This window comes from Ictidomys tridecemlineatus, chromosome 8, assembly GCF_052094955.1.
Source record: "Ictidomys tridecemlineatus isolate mIctTri1 chromosome 8, mIctTri1.hap1, whole genome shotgun sequence".
NCBI classification, from domain to species: Eukaryota; Metazoa; Chordata; class Mammalia; order Rodentia; family Sciuridae; genus Ictidomys; species Ictidomys tridecemlineatus.
Window position 1 is genome coordinate 85,907,071 of NC_135484.1, and position 19,713 is coordinate 85,926,783.

General features: G+C 38.2%; 1 protein-coding gene across 49 annotated transcripts in view; it reads right to left on the reverse strand.

Annotated features, from left to right (window-relative positions):
• Positions 1-9,237, reverse strand: part of Rims1 (regulating synaptic membrane exocytosis 1) — a 443,971-nt gene extending 434,734 nt beyond the window's left edge. For 22 of the 49 annotated variants that reach the window (XM_078019768.1, XM_078019766.1, XM_078019764.1 and 19 more), the window contains exon 1: positions 8,709-9,208. In XM_078019768.1, the coding sequence (XP_077875894.1) occupies positions 8,709-8,872 (164 nt within the window). In that variant the 5' untranslated portion in view covers positions 8,873-9,208. Of the gene's footprint in view, positions 1-8,708 lie in introns of all 49 variants that reach the window. The other 27 variants (XM_078019776.1, XM_078019736.1, XM_078019777.1 and 24 more) reach the window with 6 other exon arrangements.
• Positions 9,238-19,713: the final 10,476 nt, after the last annotated feature.

The window sequence follows — 19,713 nt, forward strand, 5'->3', positions numbered from 1 at the left end:
AAATTTTCATCATGATCATATCAAATCAGAATCTATTTATAAATTTTGCTTTTACCAAAATCTTAATATCCAAAATAAAAAAGACCACTCATTTCAATATCCTTTTATTTCAAATATCAGAATAGAAAATATATTCATTTTTTTTAGAAAAGAAGACTTAAGCTCCAATATATTAAAATACAGAGATAACTAAGAAAGATAAGTGTGCTAAGCTGCATAAAATATAAAAGGAAAAGCCATTTGTTTACTTTACTTTTCTTTCCATCTCTTTTCTACGAGTACAGTAAGCAATCTTTCTGATCTGAAGAGAACTTCTCAATGTGAATATATACCACCATACATTTACATTTATACATTCCTTGGATACTTCAAAATTCAATCTGCCTAAATTTTCCAAAATGTAAAACAAATAAAATTGAAAAAAAAAAACCAGCCAGCCACTCTTAAAAAGTTTATCATTACATTAGTTAAAAGCTGGGTTTAAATAACAAGAATCATAATGTGGCACACAGCCCTGGAGCACAACTAACTTCCAACTTGAAAACAACTTGCTATTCTTAAGATTAAGAATGCTCTTCAAGGGCTGGGGTCATATCTCAGTGGTAGAGTGCTTGCCTAGCATGTGTGAGACACTGGGTTGGATCCCCAGCACCATATAAAAATAAATAAATAAAATAAAGGTATTTAAAAAAAGAAGAAGAGCTAACAATTGCTGGAATGACTTTTAAAAAAAGAATGCTCTTCAAATATCAATCAATAGTGCTGTAAGTACATAAATGTAAGTTGAGAAACAATCAAATAGACTTTTTAAAATCTAGCAAAAGCATCAAGCACATTTCATCAGTAACTACTAGTTTATTAGTTCCCACTCGTGAGTATGTACATTATGCAGGAGAGACCACTAAAAGAAACTAACCAGTGTAAGACATTTATATGACAGTAAAGATATTTTGTTTTTCAATTCACATATCTTTCCTATGTAAATATAATGACATCTTCCAGACAATACTTACTTAATTTAATGATGGGTAATACAAAAAAAAATTATACTAAATAATGTGTAAATCACTAGCAAGGTATTATCATCTATAATACACTAAAAAACATCTGTTTCATCATTACGCTTCTTGAAAATAGTTAATATTCTAATTAAATGCATTAATTACTTACCAATTGCATGAAATTATTTTCTATAACATTACCTTATCTCACTATCTAAACTGCAGAGAAATTATCAAAATGTTACATTCTAAAATCTATTCAATTAATTCAATTAATTCACACATATTAAAGACAGCCCCTTTTAATTGTAGGTTATACTTTTGGAAGGCTCAATATAGAATTTTCATAACTATTATTTGAAAAATATTTTAAAATTTAATTTCAGTTCTGCCATAAAAATTAGCACCCACTGATATTCATAGAAGATAACACCTCTTTCTCAGCAAAAGCATACTATTTACCAAAAAATGATTTTCAAGATTCTATATCTACAACTTTCTTGCACTACTTATTGAGAAGATAGATTTTAACATTGTCAATCAATTAATTTTCTGGGGTTTTAAATGAATAATTTGGGGCAGGAGAAGAAAGACCTATGAAGAGGAAGGCAATATAATTTGTCATCCAGGCTAAAACTTAAAACTGAGAGAAAAAAATACCATCCATCGTAAGGCAGGAAATTGGTATAAACAAATGAGGACAAATGTAACACACAAGTCATTCTTCTTTTCAACAACTCCAGTATTTTTTTAAATAAGCATTCATATGCACAGGAAGTTTCACAAGATAGCAACATAACTAGGAAAATCCCAAGCCAATTCTTCAGTTAGTTTCCCTTTTGTCATCTACAGAAAATTGACCTATCTTAAATTAAGTGTACATCAACCTAATATAAGAGTATAAGAAGATACATGGAGAAAACCTAAGGTATTCAGTACAGAAACTTACAATCTTAAACACATTTAATTTGTTACATCATTCAACAGTAAACTAACATGAAAGAGAAACTATTGCTTGGCACATGTAGGGTCCCGTATTCAGCTAAGTCTGAAAATTAGTAATTTATTGAATCCAGTAAAACTAAAGTCATCTGACTTTTTTTGTCCCCCTAGTAAAAGGTGAGGAAATTACCTTAAGTTGATTTCTTCTCTCATTTTCGAATTAGGGTTTTCTTTTAGCTACTTGAAACTTTATCATTTCACATTACTTTTTGTGCTAAAATCATTTATGAGCTATTTAATGAGGCAGAAAAAAATACAAAGAGGGTAAGGATAACTTTAGATCATGCCTTGCAATTATTTTATTTTATCTTTCATTCTTTATCATATTCTTAAACAGATACTTGCAACCGGCGACACAGCATTGCTTTCATGATAAAGTGGATGCTCCTTCTCCAAGAGTTCATTTCCACAAGCCCCACAGTGCTTCAAACACTAAAGGAAATAAATAAACATTTTGGGATTCTTCTATAGTTTTAAAGAGTAAACATAATAATGGTATTTTCTGGGGTACAATAATATGAAGTTTAAAGATGTATCCACTTTACCATATTCAAGCTTTATAATTTAGAAAGGCAGGCATTATAAATTCCACTTCACACACAAAGAAATTGATGCTTGGATGGGTTCACTTGATAATGTTCATTCCTATGAAAAGTGATAATGTTAAGATCAAATTCAAATCTGGTTTCTATCTAATTGCCCAGTACTTACATCCCTTTCTGACATGGCATTTTAAAATGGTAGAACTAAGCCAATAGCAGGCTATGGGCAGTGGACCTTCTCTTTATTGTACCCAAACAGCCCAACACTTGACCCAGTTTTGATACCTGAAATTCTCACACCTGATCTTACTGTTGAATTAAATACCATATCATACTTTGTTAGAACTAGTCTACATTATAAATAAAGTTCAGAATAATAGCTCTGAGAAGAGAGAGACTTATAGTAGATAAAAGTGGAAAATGTCAGGGCACAAGGGAACTCTGGGAACATAAGAGCAAGTAGATCAGGAAAGCCCAAGGCACATATAGGGTTGGAGACTCAACTGTGGCCAGATCCCAAGAGCCCAGATGGGGCACTCTGAAGAGCAGGGAAAATCATAGTATCCACAGGAAGTTCTTATCTTGCTTCTTTAAAGCTTTGTTCTCTGGACTCCAGGATATCATGAGCAAAGGGTCAGGAAGGTACCTATCTAGTTCTGGGGATTTCACTAATATTAGAAAGCTAATAAATACTGACAGGCTGGATTTCTCATCAAGAAGAGAGCAGAAGACAAAGTGTAAAACTTTGTAAAGAGTCCAGCCAAATGCCTGATGTTGAAATTCTAGAATGTAAATAGTCAATCTTAGTCTCCTACCCCCAAAGATGAGGGAAACTAAGCACAATATCCACATCATGGTGTACATTTTTAAAATACTTATAAAAATAAAGATATGGATTCAGTGTGTATGGGTTTGGAGTTCTATTACTCTAGTTGCCATGTGCCTCAGGCGAATTTATGTTAAGGCTTAGCACCAGCTTTAAATTATATCACAGGACCAAATGCAAAAAGTTTTTTTTTTAATAGAAAATGATCCATGAAGATAAATGGAAAGCAACACAATGGATTTATAACCCATGGCACCTCATCCTCATCCATACACTTATTATAGATGTAGGAGAAGAATAACATGGTTCAGGAAGTCACATTTGATATATTTCTGTGAAGCTCATTACATAGGTCTACACAAATCATTTTTCTTATTTAACTAGTGAGCAACTAACATACCCAAGATGTTGTGTCTCTATTATTCAAGTTGGCAGTAGCACAAATAGCTCACGCTGGTTTGCATAGTATACTGCTAATTTAGCAATCTAATTACTTAAATAGTAACTTAAGTCTCTTAAATTACTCTTATTCTCCATTTTTGTCTCTTGTTCTCTTTGATAACTCCTCATATCTTTCATTTCTGAGGCTTCCCTTTTCTACATTTTCTTTAAGCCTTTGGGAATTCAGCAGTGGGCATGGACATCTGCTGAGATAGGTTTTTGTTCAAGGTGGAAAGTGTCAGTAGAGTTCAGCATTCAACTTCCTAAAGTTTAACCCCATCAACTGATCATGTGAAGAAGCTGAAACTCCAAGTGAAAGTGTTTTCTCCCCAGTACTTCCTTCTTAACACATCATCTTGGATTAGTTATAAACCTGCTCCTCTTCTACCCACCCCTCTTCACTACTTGCCTTTTCCCTTTTTCTTCTCACCCATCCCTGCCATGAAAATGTGATTGAATATGTCTGAATATGTGATATGAAATTTGCCAATGAAAGTATGATACCTGTATGCATGGAGACTTTATCACCAAACTTTCTAGTCACCCTAGTCTATTTCTCATTCTTTCCTCAATTGCTAATTAAGTTCTCTCCAAATGACCTTAAAAATACATTTTAGGACACAATGTTATGCTAGTTTGGAGGGAGAAAAAGAAGGAAAGCTAAAGTTACAAGAACTCTTCTTTTTCTGTCTCCTATCCATGAAGGAGGAAGCTTTAATAAATGAGAGCAATGAGAGCGAGATGTTCAAAGTCAATATTCTTAATAAATCAACTCACACCATGGGTTGCAGGATTTGTAAGAAAAATAGAACCTTATATAATTCCAATATTTGTCTTACCCATGTTTACATAGTAAGTAGAATAACTAGAACCCCAAAATGCAAGGTGCCAAAGTTAATGGTATTCTGAGTACACCAAGATTCTTTTTATTATCTTCAAACTGGAGAAGATCCCCTCTCTCTCCACCCATAGGAATATTCTAATAACAAGTATAAGTGAAGCTCCAGCCTGCCCCCACTTTGATCAGCAGCTTATCTTCTGAATCAGCTTAATCTTTCATCAAACCACTTCTCTGAAACTGAGGAAAGACCAGAAGCTCATTTTTAAAAGATATATAAAAAGAGTCCTCTTTATAGATAGATAGTGTAGTATATGGGAAAACATTTAGTCTTGGACTAAAAGGTCTGGTTTTTAGTCTGGTGTGCATTGGTGTGCAAATTAGTTTAGGATACAGTAAAGATTTGAGAATTCTAATACCTGACTACTTTTTGCACAAGTTATTGTGAGAATACAAATATTTACACACATATTAACTGAGCATAGTTCACCTATTTGGCATCAGGTTAAATGACAATTTAGAGTAATGATGGTAAATAATGTTAGCTATTTTTATGAAGTGTTCCAATATGGTTTTCAATTTTCATTTTCAAACCATCCCGTTAATTCTATGCTTCTAGTTTTCTCTTGCTATTCTACAGCTCCTTTATGTTTGAAGTTATTATTAAAAAGGAATAAGATTTTATATCTAATAAGGTATTCTCTGATTTAGGTACCAGATAGTGCAGTTTTCAGCCCATGTAATGTACTGGCTCATGATGTCTACTGAGAGTTACTTGAAGAAGAATTCATTGAGGAAGTTGGGTTTCAAAAAGTCCCCAGGATGGATGGACACACACACACACACACACACACACACACACACACACACACACACGCCTACACGCCTACACGCCTACTACAATTAAGAAAACACCTCTAATTAACAGATAATTAATCAATCATTAACTATAATTTACAGGAGTCAGTCACTTCCAGTTTTATAGAAAAATTAGTGCACTTTGATAAAAAATCTATTTTTATGGTAAATACTTTTGATTTCTTATAAAATTTCTCTAAAATCTTGAGGTGAAAGTAGCTTGGGTTTTCTTTTTATGCAGATTTAATGACATTATCAAAACTGAATTCAAGTAGTAATTTATAATCAAGACTAATGAAACTATACAAATATATTTTAATTGATATTTTGCAATGTTGTTTTGGCATGGCTACCCACCGATTTTCTCATTCTATTAAAGACTATTTTTATATCTAGTGGAGAGATAGTAGGCATTCACAGTGGGTAGCTCAAAGTGATCATTCTAGTAATCCCAAAGTGAATTTTAAGCCTAATTGTTCTGTTACCAGAACTTTAGCTTTGTAGAATCTCTGAAAAGTCTCAGATGTGTAATATGATGGACCACATATTACCACAAAAACTTTTTTTCTGATTTAACAAATATTTCAAACTCCTGCGAAAAGCATCCCCTTTCCCAATCTATTTTAATGCAAAGTTTAGGAAAGGTCACCACCTAGGACTAGGTGCCTGCCATTAAGTCCCCATTCATACATGTCATCTGAATAGCTTCATGATCTCCAATTTTTAAGACATAAAGTGTCCCCTAGGGGGAGAAAAGAAAGTACAGCACTGTTCCACTAATTACAAACATAACAGCAAGCTAGGATTCCCAAACCCTCCCCAATCCACCACTGCACAACAGGCCAAGGCATTAACCGGGGAGGCTGATTGATAAAGTTAAAGCAGAGGTCCAGGATTACAGAGGGCTGTTGTATAACAGCATCACATACTGAGATATCATGTGAATCCATGCAATAAAGGAACACTATTTGCAAGCAAGTGGAAAACAGTCACAGGAAAAGCAGTGAAAAAGATGTGTTAAACATAAGCAGTTGAACAGGGTTCCTGATTTTTATCTGGCCACATAAACCCAAACAATCTTAAAATTGTTGTCCTTAGGCAGTAAGCAGATTTGAGATTTTGTCTTAAAACTCATACACTTCCACTTAAAACCCATTGCTCTCCACCATGCTTCAAACAGCCAATGAAGAGGTGTGATGGCCACTACTTGCATTGTGCCTTCTCTTTCCTATCTAGACTCTGTCAAGCAGCAGCCCATATTTTCACTAGCTGCTGGAGGCCTCCATCCACTTGCTATCTGCAGCAAACACCAAAAGGACAGCGGCAAACCTGTAAATCCTAACCAAGAGAATAGGTGTCTGGAACAGGTGGCAGGGGCTGCAACCGTGAAGACAGACAGACTGACAACCAGACAGACAGACAGCAGCACCATCAGACACCATCCATTACTTCTAGTCTCAGAAGAGGGGAAGCCTGCAGCACCAGGGATATCATTCTTCCACTAGGGATAGGCAGCAGATTAATGAGGGTTCTGCCTCCCTCAAGCCAGCAGGCTTAAAGTATTTGTTTTTTGGATGAGAAGGAACAGAGAATTCAGAAACCTGCTGCTCTTTATAGAATAGGCCAGCTCTGGCCTTCTGAGTTAACAGCTTTTTTTCCTGAGTCTATAATGAAAGGGCAGGAATGACTGGATTTCTACTATTTTGCTGTGGCCTGACTCCCACATCTCTCCTTCAATATATCCCTCCCCACTCGAGGTGGTAGTTGCACTGGCTGGGGACCCATCCATCTGTGAATGCAGCCTCCCTCCATTCCTTTCCTTTGAGGCATTACTGCACAGAGGGGAAGCAGCATCCTTGGCAGCATCTTCTCTTTAAGAGACAATCCTAGGAGCTGGAAGAGAGGCCAAGCTGGGTGTACTCTGTGCCTGGGTGACACCCCTGCTCCCTACCTACCCTTCTTTACAATCAGCCAACTCCAGATGCAACAGGTTCCCTTTGGTTCTTCATGTCAAATTGCCTGCCCCCAGATACATCTTTTAGCTAAGCAGAGGACACCAAAAAAAAAAAAAAAAAAAATCAGTCCCAGTCAGGGTCTCTAAATTCCCCTAGCCCTGAATGTAAAACTTTCCTGAATGCATGCAGACTTCCCAAGGGAAGGCAGCATTAATTCCCTTTCAGCTCCACTTTAGGGGTGATGCTAAGGAGCCAGGAAAGCCCAATCTCTATGCCAGTACCTTGTAAGCAGCCTTGTCTGAGGCCAGCAGCAGCAGACAGTGTCACACACTCCTGCACCACTAGAAACCTCCCCAGGAAAATGGGGTACCAGGCAGAGATCCCCTGAAGGGTTCACAGGTTCTAAAGAAGGCAGGATATGTACAAATATTCAGTCCCTTATTGGGCTGCTTCCTTCAGGAATTGATCAGGCTCCAGAGGTCTCTTGGAAACCAGTAATGGGGAATCTCTATTTTATTCAGGCCAGAGTCCCTGTCAGCTTCTGGCATTATTGAAAACTTCGTGTTGCCAATGGCAATATATATAGGTAAGAAAATTTGTCTTCACACAGGTAGTCTGTGTAGAATGAATATAAGGTTAAAGAGAAGCTGGGGAGCAGGTTACCAAAGATGGCAACTGCCCAAAACAAGACCCAACCTTGATCTGTGAAATGAATGAGTAGCAAAATGAACACTAAAAATAAGCATTTTTATTATATAAATACCTGCACCCTTTTCTGGGGTAACTCTGACCTGCTAAACAACTCCAAAAGAGAAGAGGAGCTGTCCTCAGCACCTCAGTACCTCTTCATCCCACCCCACCCCCTTCCTTCTTCATCCTCTGGCCCCTAACCTGCTCCCAATCCAGGGCCCTTCCACTTAGGTGGGATCAGTTCCTCTCAGCTTCTGCATATCCCACTACCAAGGTGGCCCCTGTTCACCCAATCTTCCTGGGCACCAAGCCATCCTCTCCCAGCTCCTAGGTTCCTGCCTTAGTCGCTTTCTCCCCTTCCTCAGGTCCCCCTAACCTCTTCCCTGGTCAAGCCAGGGCCCCTGGCCTCAAGATTGACACCTCCGCCCAGCACCCAGCACCCTCGCCCGCCCCTCCCCCACACTCAGCCTAGAGGACTGGGTGAGTGAGTGGTGAATGGACGGATGGAGGCACAGAGGCACGGAGGGATGGATGGCGCGGCTGGGGGTGGCTTACTTGAGCATGGCTTCTTCTTTTTCCTCCTCTTCCTTCTGCCGGTCCATCACTGCCATGATAATGTTCCTCTCTTCCTCGGTCAGGTGGCTCAGGTCGGGCAGCTCTGGCATGGGGGGAGGCACCGTGGGTGGGCGAGGACCGCGGGGCCCCACGGTCGAGGACATTTTCGTGGCCTGCCCGCCCCCTCCGCTCGCTCTCTCGCTCGCTCTCACCTTTCGGATTCACGCCCAGCAGCTGCGCCCCTGCTTTCCCCTCACAGCGGAGCCCTCCCGGCGGCGGCAGCAGGAGGAGGAGCAGCGGCAGCGGCAGTGGCAGCAGCAGAGCCGGGGAGAGCGAGAACCCAGTCTTTCATGGTTGTTTGCATCCACCCAGCCCCGGATGCTGCCTTTGTTTTGGTCGCCCTGGCGAGGCTAGGGGCCGCCCGGCCGCCTCCCGCAGCCCAACCTCGGCCGGCGGGGGCGGGCAGGCGGAGGCGCGGCGGGCGCGGCGAGGGGGCGAGGGCTCCGCCAGGCTACGCCGATCCGGGCGTCTCCGGCTGGGCTCGCGGGGCGGGGGCGGGGCTGGGGCTGGGGCTGGGACGGCCGCCGCCGAGGCTGCTCTCTGGCTCCACTGCCTCCAGTTTGGGGCTGCAGGAGGGAGAGGGAGTTTGGATGTCAGTTAGGCGGAGTCTCGGAGGCTTTGCTCCCGGGTGATGCCGCTGCTCTCGCAGACATAGCTGCCAGCCACTCAGTCCCGGTGCCGCTCCGCCCACCGGCACCCACCCGCCCTCTCCCCAGGTCCGAGCCACGCGTGCCCCAGCAGCTCCCCCCACGCTCGCCAACGTGCACACCACCTCGCTCTATCCCCAGGTACCCCTCACCCATGAGTCATCATCCCTTGTCTTTCATCCTCCCCAGCCCTATTTTTTTCCCATGGGTTGCATTAATCATCATCATCCTCGCTACCATCTTCATCATAGAGCATTAATATTATTTGAGCACCCCCCGTGTTCCGAATCGCAGAATGGAACACCCTCTGGACGCATTTTTTTTTCTCTTCCTTCCACCATATCTTTCTCATTTACTAGTCAAGTGTTTACAGCCACAGCAACGTGATTTTCTAGATAATTTTGGTACATACACACATACAGACACCTCCAACAGCCTGGGTTTTATGAGTTTATTGTACTTTAGGATGCAGTGTCTTTCTTAACCCATTCTCACTAGGACTCTTTTGCACTGTATCCTAATTTCACCTGAAGATGCCCCACAACATCATAACTCTAATATCCCATCTGGCGCTCAGGTTAGCCCCATCACAACGCATAACTGCAACTTCTTTGATGCTTGTACATGGATTATCTACTCTAATTCCTTTAATGATGCTCACTATCATCTCGTACTCACTTCTGAGCCTCAGTAGGTCCTTCTCAAGAAACAATGATCCCAGATAAGAAAAACACCCAACCGTATTCTTTTGTATTTAAGAAGCTTCTGTTCAATGCCTGGCATAGTGATAGGCATTATAATGGTATGAGGTCTTTTTGCTTTGATAAAGGCAAAATGAATAGGCAACCCTTTCAAAATAGGTAATGTTATCATCTTTGAAACGTGGAGACTGAATTTTGTTAATATAATTATAAAAAAGTCAATGAGAAAGGTTCAAATTCAACAATTTTCTTGTGAGGATCTTTTAGTAATGGTGATGAGAGAACTGAGATGTTTCTCTCCCAGGAATTCTCTTTATAGTTCCAGAAGGGAGTTAGTATCCCTAGTTTCTTGTTGTTGTTTTCTGAGGCAAATAACTTTGTTAAAAAATGATGATAATAATGAGAAATTTCTGAATAAAATCTTCAAGTTTAAGGAACTCGAAAGTTTAGTTGAACTTCCTTTAAATGCAGGAGTTTCTTTGATAAAGACACATCTATCTTAATACTGTTGGTAATGGAAAGCTTATTACCTCTTAATTTCATTCCATTTCTAAATCCCTCTTCTAACTGAAACTCTTCCTCTTTTAGAAACAATAATCAATTCATCTTCATTCTTCTCCAGAGTAAACTTTACAACTTTATCCAGCTGGTTAAATGTATAGTGCATTTCAAGGACTGGTCATTCTTGTCTGGTTCTGGGCACTTCCAAATTTTTTCTCTAGCCTTACAAAACAGGCATCAAAAATCCACAGAACCAAGAAAAATGCTTGATTTTTAGTAAGTTCTCATCATTATTTTTATTTATAAAACTTAATATTAGCCTAACTTTTTGGTGGTCATGTCACTTATGAAAATGTCATAGAAATAAACATATAGTACACTAAAATTTCCAGTTATTTTTCATAAGTGCTTCAATCAAGATTTTCTCTGTTCTCTAATTAAGCAATTGATGAAAACACTCCACTCAGCATCTTTTAATTTTTAAAAAATTGCACTTGCCTTCCTCAGTCCAATGTATATTCAGGGAGGAAAAACACTGAGTTGAAATTCTGGCTCTGCCCATGATTTTATGATTTTGGCCAGAACACTTAAGTTTTCTACACCTCTGTTTTTTCATCTATGAAATGGGAATGATATCCCTTTCAAAATAAAAAGAGATTAAATAAGAAGTTTCTAGCTGTGTGTAAAACACTTTGTAGTGCTTTTTTTCCCCTTATTTCTGACTCTAAGAATTGTGTTGGGGCATTTCTCAATTATTAGCACCCAGAAAGTAGTAGAAATGTAGACAGTATATTCATTCTGCCAGATGCCTGGCTCTCTGGTAGTCAATGTGGAAATGAAAACATGAGACAGATGAAACCTTTGTTCTCAAGAGGTTTACAATCAAATTGATTCCCATGAAATTCTTCTAAAACAAAACTAAAGGAACTATAAAGACTTAGTATACTTTAGAACTGAGTAAACCCCTTGAAGGCAAGGACTAATTAATAGGGCTGCTTTAATATTCTTTGATTGTCATAATATTATAAGTACCACAGATGGGGTGGCTTATCTAACAAATTTATTCTCAGAGTTCTAGATTGTAACAATTCAAGATCAAGGTAACAACAGGTTTGATTTCTCCTGAGGCCTCTCTATTAGGCTTGCAGATGTTCCCTTCCTGGTGTGTCCTCACATGACCTTTCCTGTGTGCATGAGGAAACATGGTATCTCCCCCTTTACTTAAAAGGACTCCAGTCCTATAGACAAGGACCTCACATTTATAACCTCATTTAACCTTATATACTTCTTTGTTTTGTATCCCATGTCCAAATACAGTCATATTCCAAACATTGGCAGTTAAGACTGCAATATATGAATTTTTTGTGAAACTAATGGTTTCCCTTTATTAGAGTTACTTTGTGGGGTAATTATGTACATGCATTATCTGCATGACAATGAAAAGAAATCTATTTCTCAATAAGTTTATACCTACTTCCCTGGGCTATGTACACACACAAATGTAATATCACTAAATGAATAAATGAATAAATGAATATGTGCTGATTATAAATTAGTGGATGCCTTGGTACAGACTATCAGTGTTTCCCCTTCTGTCAGAAATCTCTCTTGTTTCTTTAGGGATTCAAAACCAATTTCTAAAACCCAAGAAAGGAGTTTTTACAAATTTGCCTTCAGAAAATTGCCTGCACTTAGAAAAGCATATACCAAAGTATAGCTCCTAGAGATACTCTCCAAAAACTGTTCAGTGAACTTGGGAAAATGTGCACAATACCTTTCTCCTAGAAACTCTCAAGACACATCAACAAATAAAAAGTGCTAAGAAACAATCATTTACTGCAGTAAAGGAATCTGTTTTATGTGACTTAGTCTCCTCTTCCCAAATGTATTGGACCACAGAACTATGTTTTGGGGGGAAACATGCCTCTGACAAGTTTTGGGGAAAAACATGACAAATAGGCCTAATATCCAAAGATGTTAACTAGAGGGACTGGAAACTTCTAATGAAATTCAGCTTGCTTGATCAATGATGTTAGTAGGAAAAAAAATATCTCTATTCATATGTATCAAATGCCTCAAAAATCAACATTCACATAATGTTTAGGACACTAGTCAGAAACTATGACATGGACAAAGTACCTAACAGGTATGATTTTTAGTTCCTCTTATTTCCACTGACACTCTCAAATCATCATTTCTCAAAATAACTCTAAAATAGGACACCAGTATAACCTTTTAATTTAATTTAATGTCTGAGGTCATAACTGTAGAGTACTGCTGAAAAGCTATCAGGTGCAAATTCTCACGCTACAATTTGGTAGCAATAGTAGGCTGAATGTTATCCCTCCTAAAACATGGAAAAAGGAAAACTGAAATTGTGGCTTTATTTGAGAAAGGATCTTTACTGATGAAAAGAGGTCATGTTGGATTAAGGCAGGCCATAAACCCTATGAGTGGTTTCCTTATAAAAGGAGAGGACACAGACTCACAGAGAAGAAGGCAATATGTGAAAACACAGAGAAAGACGCATGGAGAGAAAAATAGAGGCAGCTGGAGTTGAGCTGCCACAAGTCTAGCAATGCCAAGTGCCATCAAAAACCAAAGAAGTAAGATATGGCTAACCCCTAGACTTCAGAGAGAGCATGGCCTGGGTGATTTTTTTTTTTAACCTAGTTCCTACAACTATAAGAGAATAAATTTCTGTTGTTTCAAGCCATGTGGTTTGTGGTACTCATAGCCCTAGGAAATTAATACAAGAGATATATCAGTTTGGGTGAATTAGTAAACTTCCCTGGGACTTCTTTTGCTTGTCTATAAAATAGATAGAATAATATCTATCAGAATTTAAGTAAGAATGAAATATCATGAATATTTGCACAGTACCTGGCACATGAAAAGAACTCCATTCATTCAGTATCTATGTATTTTTTACTGGGCACCTGCTTTGTGCTGGGTGCTAAGATTATGGTAGGGAGAAAATCATATTAAAGTAATGGCCCTGATGAGAATTGCCAAACTATGGCCAGTAAGACCAGTGCAGTCAACTGCCTGTTTTGTTTTTTGATTTTTTGAAAATAGGCTATTTGTTGCTAAAAGCTTAAAGTATTTACTATCTGACTCTTTAGAGGAAAAAAAAATAGTGTATCAATTCTTGCTCTAGATGTTACACTGCTGTTGGAGGAGATAGACATAAATAACACTCAACCATTAGTCTATGGCAATTACTCTAGAAAATAACTTTCCAGGTATCACAGAGAGGAACTGCAGTAAAATAGATAGTTCTGAAAGTTGTAAGAAGGGGTCTTGTGACCAAATATTTGAAGGATGATGGAACTAGCTTAAGAAGAGCTCACCACACAGTGTTATAAATGGAGAAAAGTTCTAGAAACAAGCCTGAGTCAGGAAAGGGTAGCATCCTGGAGGAGCAGAAAGTAGGGCAATGAGGCCGAATTATTGTGAGGAGAGGAGAAAATAGCTGAAGATGAGCTCATATGGGTCCAAACCAGTCAGGACAAGAAGGGCTGTTTTGTCTTTGTGCAATGAGAAGCCACTGAAGAACTTAAGGAGGGAGTTAAATGATATGCTTCACACTTTAAAAAATATTACTGTACCTGTAATACAGTAATTAATTACCTGTGGCAGCAATGGAGACTAGACATAGGAAGTCTGATTAGCAGAAATTAAAGTGGCTTGGGGTAGTGTATGTTGAATATATTCAACTTCCGTGTTCTAAGTAGAACCTAGAGACCTGCAGACAGATGAGATGTGGGGTGTGTGAAGAGAAGATCAGTTATGATTCCTCTTTTGGTCAATGGCTGGTGAGTCCATACACTAAAATATGGAATTTATATGTCTAGGGAGAGGTAAAACTAATGTATTAGATTATCAAAAGGCTTTCATTATTGTTGCTATCATCAGCAGCATCTAAACTCTCAAAATCTTAGATATCTTAGATACCTCAACTATTCAATTAGGAAATTAATTCCTCTAATCAAAATGTTGTGTTTTTTGTTTTATTTTGTTTTTATCCTAAAGTTTTTAAAAAAGCAATATGGTTCTTTGAAGATTGCTTCTATCAAAGATTGGTCTGGGAGCTGAAAAGGCCTTTGTTGCTCTCTTGACAGTGAGAAAAAATGAAAATTCCATTAATGTATAATCAACAGAAGTTAGCATATACATGCATATTCATAGAAGAACTAAGAACAGAGTACTAGTTAATTTTTTTATCCAAGGAATAGACAAATGTCACACTTGTGATATCAGGATTCTGTACACACATGTTATAATTATTTGCGTTTAATTTCTACCAATTTTTGAAATTCTTTGAAATCTGCAACATATATTGAGACACAGTGTTGGCTAACAGTGAACTCTAAGCCTAGAGTTAGGACATAAGTTATCACATCTACCTGTACATTTTCTACCACCATAATCCATTGAATAAGAATGTTTTTACATAAGGTGATCTTATGTCCAGGATTTAGTTGGTGCCCATTATACTCACATTATTATCAACAGCACCCCCTTTTGCTTAAATATGTTCCAGCCTGGATGATAAAGTATATGGTCACCTTATTTATATATGGTTACATTAATTAGCAAAAATATGGTCTTTCTGGATTCAAAGAACATTTGGCTCTCAAGAAATTTCACTGAAAGTATTTGGCTGAAACTGGATATCAGATTTGGCTCACTTTCAGCCAAATACCTATTTTAATCTGATTTTTGGTAAGGTTCCATGATTGTCACTTATTTCATGAGGAATTCAATGTGTGGGAATGTTTTGTTCTTGGACCTAGAAAAAGGGCCATCATAATGTTCTCTTCAGATGGGTCATACCATCCTTGGACATACCTCTGCCAAGCAATTAATATTCTTAGCTTTTCCTTCTTTGGGTTATTTCCCTTCAATACTTGTCTCCCAATTCAGAATCAGAGTTCATGGCCTCTGTTGCATTCCTCTGAGGCAGATCATTTTCCATATTAGTCAAACTCAGAATGCTTAATTGGCAATGTTTTAGAATAATTTTTCCACATTCTGTTCTCTTCCAAATTTATATTTTGCATTGAGCAATTTCTTGCAAATCCTTCAGTTTTGACTTATGTGATATGAAGAGTCTTCATCTTAGATACCTCAACTATTTACCAGCTTTATCCTTCTTAGAGTTTATACTCATTGGACTGAAATGCCAAAGTCTTAATGTCCTTCTCTCTAGTGTATCTCTGTGATATCTTCCTCTATTAATGGTTGGTCTCTGTCTTAAAGAGTATGACCAACTGACTTCAAAAGAAACTTTACTCTTTACTTACCTGTAAAGTGCAAAAATGGATTTGGATAATAATTTCAAAAACTAGATTAATTCTATAAGCACCCAAACTTTAATAAGTGAAAAGTGCTTTTACCATATTTAGTATGTATTAGTGATATCTTTATTAAAGGAATATTTTATTTGAACAGAGACACCTAAACAATTAGATTTAAATAAGCACTCCTTCCTCATCATGATATGACTTGAACCCCCAAGAGTTTACCAGCAAGTTCTCTTGCTTATTTTCTTTTCCACTTCAAAATTTGAGATGGGTGATGCAGCCCCACACAGGCCACCTGTGGTAAAGACACATGTGTCTATCCATGATTCCACAACCCTGTAGGACAGTAGGTGTTTTAATCAGCCTTTTTGCTGCTGTGACTAAATGACCTGACAAAACAACTGTAGAGGAGGAAAGCTTTATTTCACTGTTCCAGAGGTCTCAATCCATAGGCTGCAGGCTCCATTGATCCAGGCTCAAGGTGAGGCAAGACATCATGGTGGAAGGGTATGGCAGAGGGAACCAGCTTACATAATTATTAAGAGGTAGAAAGAGACTCCATTTGCCATATACAAATATGGCCCAATCCCCACTCCTCCAAACATACCCTATCACTTCAGTTACCACTCAGTTAATCCCTATCAGGGGATTAATTCATTGATTGGGGTAAGACTCTTACAACCCAATCATTTCTCCTCTGAACCTTCTTACACTGACTCACACATGAGCTTTTGGGGGGCACCTCACATCCAAACCATAGCAGTGGGGAACCTGGTAGAATACAAGGTCTTAGCTACTTGTTCTGGCCATACAGACCCAAGTCCTGCATACTTGAGGAGGTCACCCAATCTTAAATGTGAATTTCCTTATCTGGAAAATGGAAACAATTTTTATTTCTCTTAAATATTTATTGTTTGCATAATAGTAATTACTTATTATGTAGTAAATAATGATAGTAATAACATGTACCTATTCTATGTTCCTGGTTTTTGTTAAATATTATACATGAATTATTGTATTTTCTTCTCATGGTGGTATGAACTGTTAGTATCCTTTGGGGCACTGTTCAGTATGACCAGTGTAGAGCATTGTCCTTCCTCATTTTCTATATTCCAAAGAATTAGGATAGAGCCATTATTCACCATAATCCCTCAAGTCCAGCTTGCACATGATTGTTCTTCCTCCAACTTGCAAAATTTCTCTGCTCTGAGACTTTCTTTCTCCTTCTTTTAAAGATTGTTCTATCACACTCTTGATCACTCACTCTCATTTACCAAAGGTTTAGCCCATAGTCTTCTTTTCCACCACAAGGCTTGCACTCACAGAAAACATTTTCATACCCATAGAGATCCATCCAATACCTTCACCTCTACATATCTCTATCTTTTCAGATCCACTCCATCAGCATCTATTTTCATGGACATTCCTTGGACTCTAAATACCAAAAAACAGAACCATCTCCAAAAATACTAATTTAAACCTGCTCTCACTGAGTATATGAACCAAAACTCCTAGTATTCTTTGAAAAGTTAAAAGCCTACTTTATTTTTCCCTTTATTTTCACCCTGATTTTAGTTTTACTTACCTTCATATTCAGTTGATGTTCCATTATTACTTAGGTAATACAAGAGTCACATTTTTTCTCATCCCTGTGGTTTCTTCTCCCTCCACTATATTTGGGAAGTGAAGCCAGCAGAAAGCTTGTCTCATGTACTCTCTCAGTATTACTACCTGCTCCTGCTGCTCCCCAGGGTATGTTTATCTTGCCTCTGTGATAGCCACCTCCACAAATTTCCTCAAGGTCAGCAGCAGCTCAGAGGTTACAGATCTTTGGCATCATCGTTTACAATGCTCTTGAGCCATTATAGTGCTAGCGGAGGAAAGCAGAGGAATGGTCTGGCAGTTTTCACAGAGCCCTCAATTTCCCTCCTCCACCTCCACCTCCACCAATCGTTGAGTTAGTTGAATTTCTCAGAACTTATCAAGGTGAGTTACTCTGTTTGGACTGTTATAACAAAACGCCATAGACTGGCTGGATCATAAACATCAGAAATTTATTTCTCAGAGTTCAGAGGCTGGGAAGTCCCCAAGATCAAGGTGATAGAGGGTTCATTATGTGTGGAGGGCCATCCTGTAGTTCACAGAAGCTTTCATTCCTCTCATCTTCACGGGGCAAAAGGGGCAAATGAGCTCCCATGAGCCTCTTTCATTGATCACGTTCATAAGAGTTCTGCCCTGATGACCTAATCATAGCAGCTCCAGATCCACTCACATCTCAAACCAGGTGAATTGTATATCTACCTTATTCACACCTGGCTACCATATTCCATCCCCTCAACTTTAGATGTCCCCAGGGATCCAGCTACATAGATCTTGCAATTCTCTGTAAATTTAAGCAATATTATGCAATGTCTTAATATCCTTTATTTAAGGGTGCTGGGAAGCCAGGTACTTGATAGAGTAGTAAACCTGAAACCATTCATCAACCTCATACATGTGAGTGTGTACACACACACACACAAAACCCATGCATATATACACACATATGTCTAGTTTAGGAAAACATAGTGGTCTCAAGAAAAGGATGCTTGGGCTGGGTTTGTAGCTCAGTTGGTAGAGTATTTGCCTTGCATGCCCAAGGCCCTGGGTTCAATCCCCAGCACCACACACACACCCACACACACCCACACATTTAATCCCAGCAACTTGAGAGGTTGAAGCAGAAGGATCACAAGATGGAAGCTAGATTTAGCAACTCAAAATCAAAGAATGAAAAGAGCTGGGGATATAAGTCAGTGGTAGAGTGACCTAAGAAGAAGAGGAAGAAGAGAAAGAGGAAGAGGAAGAAGATGAAGAAGAAGGAGTGGGAGGAGAAAGAGGAGGATAGAAGGGGTAAGGGAGGGGAAGTGAGTGGCAGAAGGAGGAGATGATGCTGGAACAAGAGACTCCCTGTCTGGACTCTAGTTCCAGCTATGATGGTCTTGAAAAAGTTACTGAATATTCCTAGGCCACAGTTTCCTACTATGTGAAGTAAATGTTCTACCAGAAATTTTTAATGGTCTAGCTATCTCTAATATTATAAAACACAAAAAAGGAAATAAGCAATATATAGCAGTTAGTACTTAGTTAATAGTTTAATAATTTTTGTATGTGAAATAAGAGTATCACATAATGAAAAAATCCATGCTGAAAAATTAGAAATAATAACCTAATTGATTTACTTGAACAAAAATTGGCAATTTGTCAAAATCATTAGGCATTATTGAAATGCAAATTAAAGCCACATGAGATATACTCAGTAGAATGGTCCAAAATAAAATAGTGATAATACCAAATGCTGGTAAGGATGCAGAGAAAATGGCTCTCTCATATATTGCTGGTAACTATATAAAATGTTATGGTCACTTTGGAAAGATTTTTCAAAGTTTTCTTTACAAAATTAAAAATTAAACATGCATTTGTTATATGACTCAGAAAGTACACTCCCAAGTATTATTCCCAAAGAAATAAAAATATATATCCACACAAAATCCTATACTCAAATGTTCATAGCAGACTGATTAATTATTAATAACAAAAAGTTGGGGGAAAAAACAAATGAACTTCTGTGGGTGAATGATTATGGAATAATCATAACCATGATTTGTTATGGAATATTCACACCTGTGGAATATTACTAAGTAATAAAAATGAATGTAATATTCGTTGATGTAATAACTTGTCTGGATCTTAAGGAAATTTTGTTGAGTGAAAAAGGTAAGTCCAAAAAGTCATGCACCGTGTGTTT